Here is a 13,425-nt window from a genome sequence, read left to right on the forward strand (position 1 = left end):
ATACTTACGTTCTGATCAAATATGGTGACATACTTACTTTCTGATCAAATATGGTGACATACTTACTTTCTGATCAATTATGGTGACATACTTACTTTCTGATCAAATATGGTGACATACTTACGATCTGATCAAATATGGTCACATACTTACTTTCCGATCAAATATGGTGACATACTTACGTTCTGATCAAATATGGTGACATACTTACTTTCTGATCAAATATGGTGACATACTTACTTTCTGATCAAATATGGTGACATACTTACTTTCTGATCAATTATGGTGACATACTTACTTTCTGATCAAATATGGGGACATACTTACTTTCTGATCAATTATGGTGACATACTTACTTTCTGATCAAATATGGGGACATACTTACATAGTGCCAAGATTGTGGAGATGGCCTTGTTACTTGCGAAAATCGAAGATTGTTCTCGTATATTGGTTGGTCGTCTGCATTATTCTGTCTGTTTGTTTGTCTGTTTGTCAATCGCCTACAGGTCACAATTTTAAACTGATCTTCACGAAATTTCACCACATGATAGAGTTCATCATAAGCAAGAAGCTTATAATTTTTGAGGTCAAAAGGTCAACAACTTAGGTGACATTTCTAAAATCCTCAATTTTCATCCGATTGACTAGAAATTTGAACAGGATTTGTATACTTGGTCATAGAATTCAACCACCAACTATTTTTGAGGTCAAATTTGTTTTATAGATTTTGCATGCATCGTGCTCTGCACGACGTCTTCTTCTTGTTTGATCATTATTTTACATTATATTTCTTAAGAGCTTCTTTAGGAAATGGATAAAGCAACTGCTTCTTATAACTACACTGTTCTTCAGAAGAAATGTAGAGGCAGTTGTCAAGTTCATACATCGATAAAGTTATACAAATGCAGTTATAGGAGACTTGAGGGATGATGAGCCAAATGGCCTCGTATTGCGTCAAATGTCGGCAATGGGAGATAAGTGCTCCAACGAATATTTTGGTGACTAGCGACATAAAGAATAAACTTTTGTGACTTGTAAATTTTAATTTTTTTTCTATTGTAAGTACAGGAGAAGGATCAAACCCTTAGTCATTCATAATGACCTCTTGCAACAAGGCAAGGTCATGCTAGTCAATTACAGTGAGTGGAGTAGCGTCACATGTACACCAGACCACATCAGGCATGGCAGGAAGATTATCCCAGCCTGAGGGTCGTTAATGAGCCAGTTGGGTTTTCAACGACAATCGAAAAGTGACAAGGCCGTTAACCTGAAACTAACTTGGCTTCCTGAAGATTGGATTCCAAGTCCTTGATGCTGCTCCCTTCAACTGGATTTGAATGCACAACCTCTAGTATGTTCTCACCAACAAACCCACCACTGTACCCTCAAAACTGTTTTTATTATCATTTTACATTTGAAGGGATAAAAAAAAAACATTCCGAATCTGTTTCATTTCCACAATAAATTAAGATTATTCCTCAAAGTTCAGTCGAATAACAACAAACAATCGAGTCTAACTGGCGAGTTTGGGCATTCAAAAACTCACGATATCAAGTTATCATTCTTCATTTGAAAGTTTTAGTTACCATGCCCATTGGCTTTGCAAAACCACACCATTAATAAGGCTTTTACATTATCAAGTCAAGAATTGAAAATGTGTTTTGCCAAATTTCCACCGCAGAGAAATCTCCATCTGACAAGGCTCGGCCTGGAGAATCTTTTGCTGTCACCTTCTTTCGAAATATTTATCTTTCAAAGTCAAACAGATTCGGTGTATTGTCTCCCCCCCCCTTCCTCCACTTCTAATGTAAAACAATAAGCAGGACTCTGGCAGGAATGGTTCAAGATTGCACCAAATCCAACCAGCCTGACCCCAACCCCAACCAAGGGCGTTGTCACCAGGGCCTGATCTCCTCAGGCTCTGGAATTCTAAATGGAAAGGGAACATTTGCTATTCCGCAGGCAGCTGCCATTTAGAAGTGGCTTGATTAATAAATAAAATGTATATAGTATGTTTATTAATTATTTTCAATCTGACATTAAAAAAATAAGAAATTATCCTCTCTCTGTTTTTGTTAACTTTCTATTTTCTTTTGTTACAAGATCTAAGACTCTTAGTGGAGCTACCACACATACATTACACACATGGACATAGACAAATACATGAGCCAAACACAGCCAAAGCGCTTGGCAGAAGTGTCATCACTTCCCAGGGCACTCTGAGTGCCAGCAACATCACAACAGCCTTTCTCACCACACTCAGCAAGGAATTTCCTCCTCCCCTGGATGCTAACCTGTGGCTGTTTGCACTTGTTCTATCCTTTCAAATGCTGGCCGTCAAACAAGGAAGCAGCACAGACCATTTAAAAAGCCTTTGGTATTACTCGGCCAGGGTTTCAACCACTGAGCTCCCAAACTCAGAGCAGACGTGCTTAACATTACACCACCAAATCTGGTATTAGAATGAAGAATAGAATGAATGAGGAACACATGAGAATGGAGCATTTGAAGGAAGAATACTCGAGCCATTTCATGATGATAGTGCTCAAATCCTTCATGGGAACGCAAGGCTGAGGATGAAATAGTTTTGCATTCAATGAAATTAGATTTTATTCTTCACAACAGAAAGACAATTATATAAAATATAATTTACAACCAACATTTTTTTTTTTTTTACAAAAGGGAAGAGTCAAATGTATAAACGGAATAAAAAAGGAGAGGTCGTCTGACCGCAGGGTCTCCTTGATGGTCATGCGCACAAGAGGAGAATCTTTGAGCAGCTTGGAGAGGGTTTCAGGAGAACCCTGGGCATCACCGACGTGCAAGGTTTCCCACGCTTTCTGGACTTCTTGCCGCAGAAGCTCTTGGAGTTCTGGTTTCCCAGCAAGCTCCCAAAGTGCCCACTGAATGGTTATCGAAGTCTGAGGAATGTGGGACATGGTGGTGAGTTAAGAGAACACTTGAGTCGATCAGTGTGATATGTCGATGATCTTTGCAGCCCGATGGAAGGCCCTTGGTCAATCACCATTTGTGTTTGCCATGTGAACCAATTTGTTATGCTCACGACATGATTTTGCACGACTCCCCGTTGTTTTAAGCAAAAGTTATTAAAAAAAATATCCTCACCGTGTCTACTCCTCCAGCCATAAGTTCTGTGGCACTTGCTGTGATATCTTCTAAGTTAAGCCGACCCCTCGTCACGATGTTCTCCAACAGGTGGGGTGACTTTGCTTCACAATCCTTTGCGTTACGAGCAGATAACACCTTCTTTATGTGCTTTTCCGCTGAGACAATGACAGAATGCAAGAGGAATAAGGCCAGTTATGTGGACATCATCATTCAGTACACCTCATCAGGTAAGATTTAAAGGTGTATCACGATTACGTTTTTCAAGCACTCAAGAAAACTTGTGAATATGAATTCGCTACCGACACAGACACACACAATTATAATATTTTTTTAATCGAATAGGAATGGCTATTCTTAATCCATTAAAATTAACATTTAAATGATGTTATAAATGAAACTAATCCGACAACTTCCCATACCAAACCCTAAAATAGCTGTCTGCCGAAAGTAACAAGCTCAGTCATTTCCAACTGATCAACTGATTTTCTATTTCCCACCATCTGGATTATCAGTTGGGCTCCATTCTTCATCGAGGTTTCAACCCTTTCTACCCAGAAACCCTCCAAACATTGAGTCCACAACCTCAGCTGTGGGTCCAGATCAGTAGTCGGGTTGTTGTTGAAACACAGAAAGTGTAATTTTAATGGTTATGGTTTTACTCCTGTTGGTTTGTCTTTGAGAAGGTTATCTCAAAAAGTTGTGGACGGATTCTGACGAAATTTGGTGGACGGGTTATGTGTGTGACAAGGAGGAATTGATTACATTTTGATGAACATCCGAATCCGGATCGAGATACGAGAATTTTATAATTATTAAGTGATTCTTCACCATTGAGAGATTGGGCCAAAAAACGAGATATCGCGTGATATTTCAAAAAGTTGTGGACGAGTTATGACAAAATTTGGTTGACGAGTTGGTTAGGTGACGAGAACAAGCTGATTAGATTTTGATTCAGGTAGGAATCCAAATCCGGCCCATCAGTGGGATAGAAAACAGAAACTGTCTAGTCTGGCGGAGGTGTGCGCTCCACCGAGTTCCATTCGAGTTACCTCCACCACCGAAGGTGAAGGAGGTTATGTTTTCACCCCTTTCTGTCTGTTTGTCTGTCTGCTTGTGCACAGGATATCTCAAAAAGTTGTGGACGGATCTGGATGAAATTTGGTGGACAGGTTCGGTGTATGATAAGGACGAAATGTTTGATATTGGTGAAGATCTGGATCAATATCCGACTGCTAGAATTTTTAAATGTGATTCTTTACCATCGAGAGATCGGGCCAAAAACGATATATAGCACAATATCTCCAAAAGTTGTGGACGGATCCATAGTGAAGATCCGGATCCAGATCCGACTAATAGAATTTTTTAAGAGATTCTTTACCAGTTGAGAGATAGGGTAAACTAATATATAGCACGATATCTCAAAAAGTTGTGGACGGATTTGGATGAAACTTGGTGGACAGGTTGGGTGTGTCAGAAGGAAGAATTGATTCAATTTTGATGAAGATCCGAATACGGATCTGGATACGAGAATTATTTGATTGTTAGTGTTAGTTAAAGTGATTCTTCACCATTGAGAGATTGGGCCAAAAACGATATAGTACTGTATAGCATGAAATTTCAAAAATGTATTGGGCCCGATATGTTCTTGTGGATCAGGCATTACGTGGCAGAGGTATGCGCTCCACCGAGTGCCCTTCTAGTTTCATCTGCAACCGTACGATAGAATATCTTTTTAGGAATGTTGCTGTCGAAGAAAGGCATTCATGCAATGTGGAATGGAAAAGCATCTTGTTTACCAAATAATTTTATGTGAAATTTATTATTATCGATATCAATTCGTAATTCCAAAAAAAAACAAAGAGACTGAAGTGTGAGTTTGCTTTTCCTTTTTTATTTCGAGTTATTTTGGATAGATATCATCATGAAGATGATCAAATACAAACACATCATTTACATCCAGTAAATCATCAATTGATTGCCAGATATTTCCACACCTTCTGTACAGATGTTAGTTTGTTTCTGCACATGTTCTGGATGCAATCAGATTTGTACATGTGCAGGGACAAACTTACAAAGAAAGGGGTCAGATCTAAACCCACGGGTATCCTTATTCTTCGCTGGAGTGAGTCAGCCTGTTGTCAAATGTAAAGGAGCCGTTGTTTAAGAGAAATCTAATAATTTATTTACATTTCATTTTTGAAAACCTACGGGAAGATGGACTTTCCTCGTCAGAACCAGTGTGCTCCTTATTGACAGAGTGTAATGTACATTTCACTTCCTCCGGTGAATGCTTTATCACTCTGTCCAATGTTCTTTGTCGTGTGAATGTTCATCACGATACAGAAACAAATCATGTTGATAGACATTTAGCTTTACCCCAGTTGTTAATGTCACGGATGCTATGATTTCATATTTTAACATCAAAGTAAAACATTGCTATTTATTATTACAGTCGTTTTGTAAGCATTTGCAAACTTGTTTCATTGCTGCTATATAATACCGTCTGACAATGGATTTTTTTTTGTATGCAAAATCGAGGTTCATGGAAGAGTGAGAGGGAGAGAGAGATAGGGGGAGAGAGAAAGAGAACAAAAGAGTGGTGGCAACTAAAATGGAGTGGTAGAGCGCATTCCTCCGCCAGGCTGAACAGTTTACGTTTTGTATCCCACCGATAGACTGGATCTGGATTCGGACCTGAACCAAAATCTAATCGGCTTGTTCTTGTCACCTAACCAACTTATCCACCAGGTTTTGTCATAACATAACATCACTTTTTGAAATATCATGCCATACATCGTTTTTGGTCCCATCTCTCAATGGTGAAGAATCACTTTTAAAATTCTAGTATCAGGATCCGGATTCGGATCTTCACCAAAATCAAATCAACTCTTCCTTGTCTCACACCCAATATATCCATCATGTTATGTCTGAATCCATCCAAAACGTTTGGAGATATCGTGTTATTATGCAGTATCGATTTTGGCCCTATCTCTTGTTAATGGTGAAGAATCACTTTTTTGAAAAATTCTCATTTCCGGATCTGGATCTTCACCAAAATCGAATCAATTCATCCTCGTCACACACCCAGGGTGCGATTTGACGGGAGGGGGATGGGAGGGATTTCCCTGGCTCTGTATTGATTCCTCCGGTAACGAAGTCACGTTTTCGGGTTGTCCATCTGTCCGTACATCCATGCGAATTTTCTGTTTTCTCTACAACTGCTTATCCAAATGACACGAAATTTTCACCATGGATGCAACAAATCATACAGAAGTTGTTTTTTTTTTAATGATAATTATGACGACATAGGTCATGTGGCGTGGCTACCATGTTGGAAAAACGGAAAAAAAACTTTGGACCTCTGTATCTCCTAAATCGCACCATGGGAAAAAATTGAGTCTTGGAATCTGGCAAGTACTCTGCATCGGAAATAAGTGATTTGACAATGACATCATCAGTGAAGCGGTATCCCAGTCAAAATTCGATGTGTAGAATACTGCATTCGATCAGTATGAAAGTTTGTGAGATTAATCTCGAGATAGATTGGTTGACAGAAAAAAAAAATTTATGATGTCATCGGTCATGTGGTTTGGCAGTCATATTGGGTTTTTTTTTTTAAGTAAAAAAAATCCTCTTCTCCAGAATCGCTTTAAAGATTGAAGTGAAACTGCACATAAATGATCAACTAGCCATGTTGAATAACATTTGATAACAATGATATCAAAGGTCACATGGTCTGGAAGCCATCTTGGATTTACTCTCAAAACTTCAAAAGTCTTCTTTCCAGAATGGCTGGACAGATTGAGGGCAAACTTAACACTTATTCTCCACAACTTTGGGATACCAAGGTGACGAAGAATAAATTGATGTCACATGGTTTGACGGCCATGTTGGATTGAAGAAAATATTAAATAATGTTTTCTCTGGAACCGCTTATCCAATCAATGCAAAATTTACCAAGTATCATCCAACAATATACCTGAATACAGTGTGAAAATGCTGACATCACAGGTCACGTGGTGTGGCAGACATAATGGATAGAAAAACGAACCTGATCCGATCAAAATGAAACTTCACACATGATTCACTACCAAATCATGGGCAGAGTCCAAATTTTCAATGCCATCGGTTGCATGGTTTGGAAGTCATGTTAGTTTGAAAAATTAAAATTAAAAAAACCTTTTTCTCCAAAACCGCTTAATAGATTGATGTGAAACATATTGCGTTACATGGAGCAAGGGCAGCGGATCACAACTGCAAAGGTTCGCATTGATCGCTTTAGCGGTTTCCGAAATTTCATTTTTTTTCATGTTTTCCTTGAAATTAATGCGGCTACGAAACCACGTGACTGACAATATTTTAAATCAAATGTATGCAGCAAGCACAGTGGATCATAACTGCAAAGTACAGTATTGATAGGTTAAACGGTTTCAGAAAAATAATTGTTTAATTGTCATTTTAAAACCAACGTGGCTGCCACATCATGTGACTGATGACGTCATTGTTAACTAAAATATTTGCTGCAACAGTTGTGCATCATCCCTGCAAAGCCTCCCATTGAAAGGTTAAGTGGTTTCAGAGAAATATTTTTAGCTCGCCTGTTCGAAGAACAGAGAGCTATAGTGATACCCCCGGCGTGAGCGTGAAAATTTTTGTATTACGGAAAAACTCCGACGGATTTTGACGAAACTTGGTGGTGGGGTTAGGTATGGTCCAAGGATCATGCCTTTAGATTTTGGACTTCGTCCCCCCCAAAAAAAAATTGTTAGAGAAAAATTTTTTTTTGCATTTCTACATACTTTAAGTGGTTTCCAACCCCCCCCCCCCCAGAAAAAAATTGTTAGAGAATTATAAAAAATATTATTAGACTCGTCTTTTAAAAACGATAAATGTGTAAACAGGCGAGCATTGGGTGGCTTTGACACCAACTCTGGTTTTAAATATGATCAACTCGGCATGGGGAATACGTGTTGAAAATTTCAACAACAGCGGTCACATGGTCTCGCAGACATGTTGGACAAAAAAAAAAGAACTTATCTGATCAACGCGAAACTCCAAAGATGTGATCAGCCACCTATTCTGAATTTGATTTGATAAAGAGGACGTCGTGGGTTAGGTGTCTCATTGAAACGGAGTTGTATCGAAGTGGGTGGCATGGTTTTTTTTTCAACATAGAAATTTCACGAAATTTTCACCATTGACGTAACTACTCATGTCGAAGGTTTTTGTGATAACTATGACGTCATAGGTCACGTTGCGTGGAAAACATGTTGGAAAAAAGGAAAAACTTTGGACCTCTCTGTATCTCCGACACTGCTTTATGGAAAAAATTGAAACTTCACACATGTGAAGTACTCCCCATGGGAGAGAAGTGCGATTTTTGATGATGTCATATGTGGCTTCGTTGTGACGTCATAATTGCATTTGTCAAAAACTTTATCCGCTTAGTATGAACATTTTTGAGGGTCATCTTGGACTAAATTGTAATTGACAAAATAAATTGATGATGTCATCAGTCACGTGGTTTGGCAGCCATATTGTTTTTAACATGAAACCTTCAAAAATCTTCTTTTCTGCAACGGCTGAACAGATCGATCGAGGCAAAACATTACAGTTATGATCGCCTATCCATGAGGAATAAAAAGTTCTGTACCTATCATGTCATCGGTCACATGGTTTGACAGCTATGATTTTTTTTGAGAAATAAACATTTTAAAGTCTTCTTCTCCAGAACAGCTTCACAGATCAAGGGGAACTTCACTTATATGTTCCCCAAGCCTTGGGGATACCAGGGTGTTCACAAATAATTAATAGGTCACATTGACTGGCAGCCATTTTGATTTGAATCCATCAATCCATTGGGACCATACTCTGTGGAGAGCATTGGTGCTGCTTAAGCAGTCTCCTTGGCTATTGGGCACAATCCTGGACAAGTCACCATTTTGACAGTATACCAGTAAGCTGGCACTCATTTTGCCAACTTCAGAAGGATGACAGGCAGAATCAACCTCACCTGGTATTTATTCAACAGCCAATTGGGATTTGAAATCAGGATCCTAGGATCCCAAGCCCACCACCCTCGCTATTATTTGAACTCAGGATCTGAGAATCCCAAGCCCACCACCCGAACCATTATTTGAAATCAGGATCCGAGGATCCCAAGCCCACCACCCTCGCTATTATTTGAACTCAGGATCCGAGGATCCCAAGCCCACCACCCTCGCTATTATTTGAAATCAGGATCCGAGGATCCCAAGCCCACCACCCTCGCTATTATTTGAACTCAGGATCCGAGGATCCCAAGCCCACCACCCTAACCATTATTTGAAATCAGGATCCGAGGATCCCAAGCCCACAACCCTAACCATTATTTGAAATCAGGATCCTAGGATCCCAAGCCCACCACCCTTGCTATTATTTGAACTCAGGATCTGAGGATCCCAAACCCACCACCTTAACCATTATTTGAAATTAGGAACCGAGGATCCCAAGCTTACCACCCTAACCATTATTTGAAATCAGGATCCTAGGATCCCAAGCCCACCACCCTAACCATTATTTGAACTCAGGATCCGAGGATCCCAAGCCCACCACCCTCGCCATTATTTGAAATCAGGATCCGAGGATCCAAGCCTCCCACCCTAACCATTATTTGAAATCAGGATCCGAGGATTCCAAGCCCACCACCCTTGCTATTATTTGAACTCAGGATCTGAGGATCCCAAACCCACCACCTTAACCATTATTTGAAATTAGGAACCGAGGATCCCAAGCTTACCACCCTAACCATTATTTTAAATCAGGATCCGAGGATCCCAAGCCCACCACCCTCGCTATTATTTGAAATCAGGATCCGAGGATCGCAAGCCTCCCACCCTAACCATTATTTGAAATCAGGATTCGAGGATCCCAAGCCCACCACCCTCGCTATTATTTGAAATCAGGATCCGAGGATCCCAAGCCCACCACCCTCACCATTGTTTGAAATCAGTATCCGAGGATCCCAAGCCCATCACCCTAACCATTAAGCTGACACCAGGCATATTTTGGGTTCAATGAAATTCTTTTTAAAATTTCTCTTGAACTGCTTTATCAACCAATGTAAAACTTCACAGTTATGATCGAGTGGACATGTGGAATATATGTTTTAAATTTCAACCTGATCGGATGCATGGTCTGGCAGCCATAATTACTTAATATTTTAAATCTAAGTTCAGGGATATAAATCAAACTTGGTACAAGTATGGATAATGATGTAATATTGTTGTAGTTGCTGGGTTTGGGGGCGAGGAATGACCGCAAGATGGAGCAGTTGGGCCGTCTCCCCCCCCCCCCGAACACCCAGAATTGAAGGTCGTCACCCCGGATAACTCCAAAGTTGACGGGTCGCTTCATGGACCGTGGATGCCAATATTTCAACCATGTAGCGGAGGGTTATTAGTCTTTAGCCAAAATACCTAAGTCACTACGCGATTTAAACTACCGGGGAAGCCACACCCTCGGCCGGCTTTGTCTGGACCGAGTCGCTGTTACCGACTCGGATCCGGCATAACCGGGCGGGAATTACCAAAGCCGCGCTGGCCCAAATAACAATTTACGGCACAATAGGCCTCCCTATAACTCAAACCCGAACCATGGGAGGCCAATGAGAGAAAGCACAGAAAACGAGCTAGTACATTTAACAAGAGGGTTTATTTTACACATAATAATCAGGGAGGGAGACACAGAGCAGAGTTAAACCGATTAAAATGCAATGTACAATAAGCAAGGCACTTATGCAGTTCTATTTATAAGACTGGCCACAGACACACACACACACACCCAAAACGAAATGGCACCAATTGGCCTTTATTCGGACCCTCCAGCCACGGAGGATAGATAAGCTGGGGGTTAGAGTTTGGTCGGGTACCTGGTCGCCTGATGCGGTTTTAATGACCCGCAGTTGTGGAGCTTGGAGTCCATGGAAGGGAACAGGGATCCCCAGCTCGAACACTCCAACACAACCCACCACGGTGGGACTTGAATCCACGAACCAGAATCCAACGAGCACGGCCAGGATCCTACGAACAATCCGGCCAGCCACGAACGATGACCGACGACCAGGAGAGCCCAGCAGACCAGAAACAAGGAACGACCTCCAAGGAACCAAGGAACCCCCCCCGGATACAGCTCGCAATCCTTCTTATCCCTCCCCCGTGCGGGGGGGGGAGGGATCCGCTCTCAGGTAACTCGCCTCCGGATTGGACGGGATGTTTTCGGGTGTCGTGGTGGCCAGCCGCGTCTCAGTGCTCCTCCCCGAGAGGCCCTGCTGTCTTCTCCAGTGTTGACAGGGGAGATATTCTTCTTTGATGGGGCAGAGTCAGGGCTCCGAGGCGAGGGGGCTCCGCGCACGTCAGTAGTCAGAAACACGTGCGTTATGGCGCCGTGGTGTAAAGTGAAAGTTGGGTGGGTGAAGCGCTTGTTCGCCCGCAGAGTGGGAGGAGGAGTGACGTGAGGGTTTTGTTGGCATTGGTACATTTAAAGATGTAAAAAAACCTGACTATAAAAGAAACCTGCAGCGCACACATGAAATTATCCCATTCGACATAGGGGAGGGATTCTAACTATCCACATATACTTAACGAGATAACTGAACTATGGGACTGATGATTGTCTGTGTGCAAAATTGAGTTAGTGGAAGCTTTTAAGGAAGCCCTACCGTAAAAACCTATCTCTTCCGTGAAAATTGACCAAATCAAGTCGGATTTTTTTATATGTTGTACGTATGGACATTACGCACAGCTTCTAGGAAATGAAATTGCGAGAAAAAAAAAATCGAGAAAAAAATAAATAAATAAAAAGTTCAAGTGGGCGTGGCTCCACCCACAAGGGGCGTGGGCCGCCCCTCATACAAAATACACAACTAGACCATGATATCTAGCTTGTGTCCAAGTTTCATCAAGATCGTATCAAATGTCACGGAGCTATGCTTTGGAGAGAGTCACAAACAGACAGACAGACACAACAAAAATAGTGGTCACCGCTGGCACCCACGAACCAATTGGTTTTATTGCATCTGGATCATAACGTTAGACTGTATAAAATGGATCGGATGGGAGTCCACTTATCCATTATTATCACCTGACAAAACTGCACGTGACGAAGTACAGCAAATTAACCAATGGAATTCCACTGCATCTTCGTCATTGCGTTGCTATATTTCGATCCCACATTAAAAAAAAATACCATGCTCTGTATGCATGTTGCATGCAAGAAAAAACAAAACAATAAAGAGACAGCAAACATCAATTACAACTTCTTTTTCAAACAACCAGAGAAGAACGAACTTGAAGATTCACCTGACGAGTTACTCGCTGAGAGAGAGGGGGAAAAAAAAAATCACGTCATGGAGAAGCACCAGAAGCGTGGATGAAGAGGTAGGCCATAATGAAACCGACATTAGGCCATAAAGTCACGAGCAGGTAGGCTGTATTAACCGGGGAGCTGAGTGGATGAAGAGGTAGGCCATAATGAAACCGACATTAGGCCATAAAGTCACGAGCAGGTAGGCCGTATTAACCGGGGAGCTGTGTGGATGAAGAGGTAGGCCATAATGAAACTGACATTAGACCATAAAGCCACGAGCAGGTAGGCTGTATTAACCGGGGAGCTGAGTGGATGAAGAGGTAGGCCATAATGAAACCGACATTAGGCCATAAAGTCACGAGCAGGTAGGCCGTATTAACCGGGGAGCTGTGTGGATGAAGAGGTAGGCCATAATGAAACCGACATTAGACCATAAAGCCATGAGCAGGTAGGCTGTATTAACCGGGGAGCTGAGTGGATGAAGAGGTAGGCCATAAAGCCACGAGCAGGTAGGCCATATTAACCGGGGAGCTGTGTGGATGAAGAGGTAGGCCATAATGAAACCGACATTAGGCCATAAAGCCACGAGCAGGTAGGCTGTATTAACCGGGGAGCTGAGTGGATGAAGAGGTAGGCCATAAAGCCACGAGCAGGTAGGCCGTATTAACCGGGGAGCTGAGTGGATGAAGAGGTAGGCCATAAAGCCACGAGCAGGTAGGCCGTAATAACCGGGGAGCTGAGTGGATGAAGAGGTAGGCCATAATGAAACCGACATTAGGCCATAAAGTCACGAGCAGGTAGGCTGTATTAACCGGGGAGCTGTGTGGATGAAGAGGTAGGCCATAATGAAACCGACATTAGGCCATAAAGTCACGAGCAGGTAGGCTGTATTAACCGGGGAGCTGTGTGGATGAAGAGGTAGGCCATAATGAAACCGACATTAGACCATAA

General features: G+C 41.7%; 1 protein-coding gene across 4 annotated transcripts in view; it reads right to left on the reverse strand.

The window, feature by feature from the left end:
• The window catches only part of LOC147011659 (cholesterol side-chain cleavage enzyme, mitochondrial-like), a 93,516-nt gene that overhangs the window by 17,259 nt on the left and 62,832 nt on the right, over positions 1–13,425 (reverse strand). For all 4 annotated transcript variants that reach the window (XM_085858583.1, XM_085858581.1, XM_085858582.1 and 1 more), the window contains 2 exons: positions 3,127–3,284; positions 2,731–2,921 (listed from right to left, as the gene is read on the reverse strand). In XM_085858583.1, the coding sequence (XP_085714709.1) occupies positions 2,731–2,921; positions 3,127–3,284 (349 nt within the window). The remainder of the gene's footprint in view (positions 1–2,730; positions 2,922–3,126; positions 3,285–13,425) is intronic.

Source organism: Eptatretus burgeri, chromosome 15, assembly GCF_056783735.1.
Source record: "Eptatretus burgeri isolate ZD-2024b chromosome 15, Ebu_testis_v1, whole genome shotgun sequence".
NCBI classification, from domain to species: Eukaryota; Metazoa; Chordata; class Myxini; order Myxiniformes; family Myxinidae; genus Eptatretus; species Eptatretus burgeri.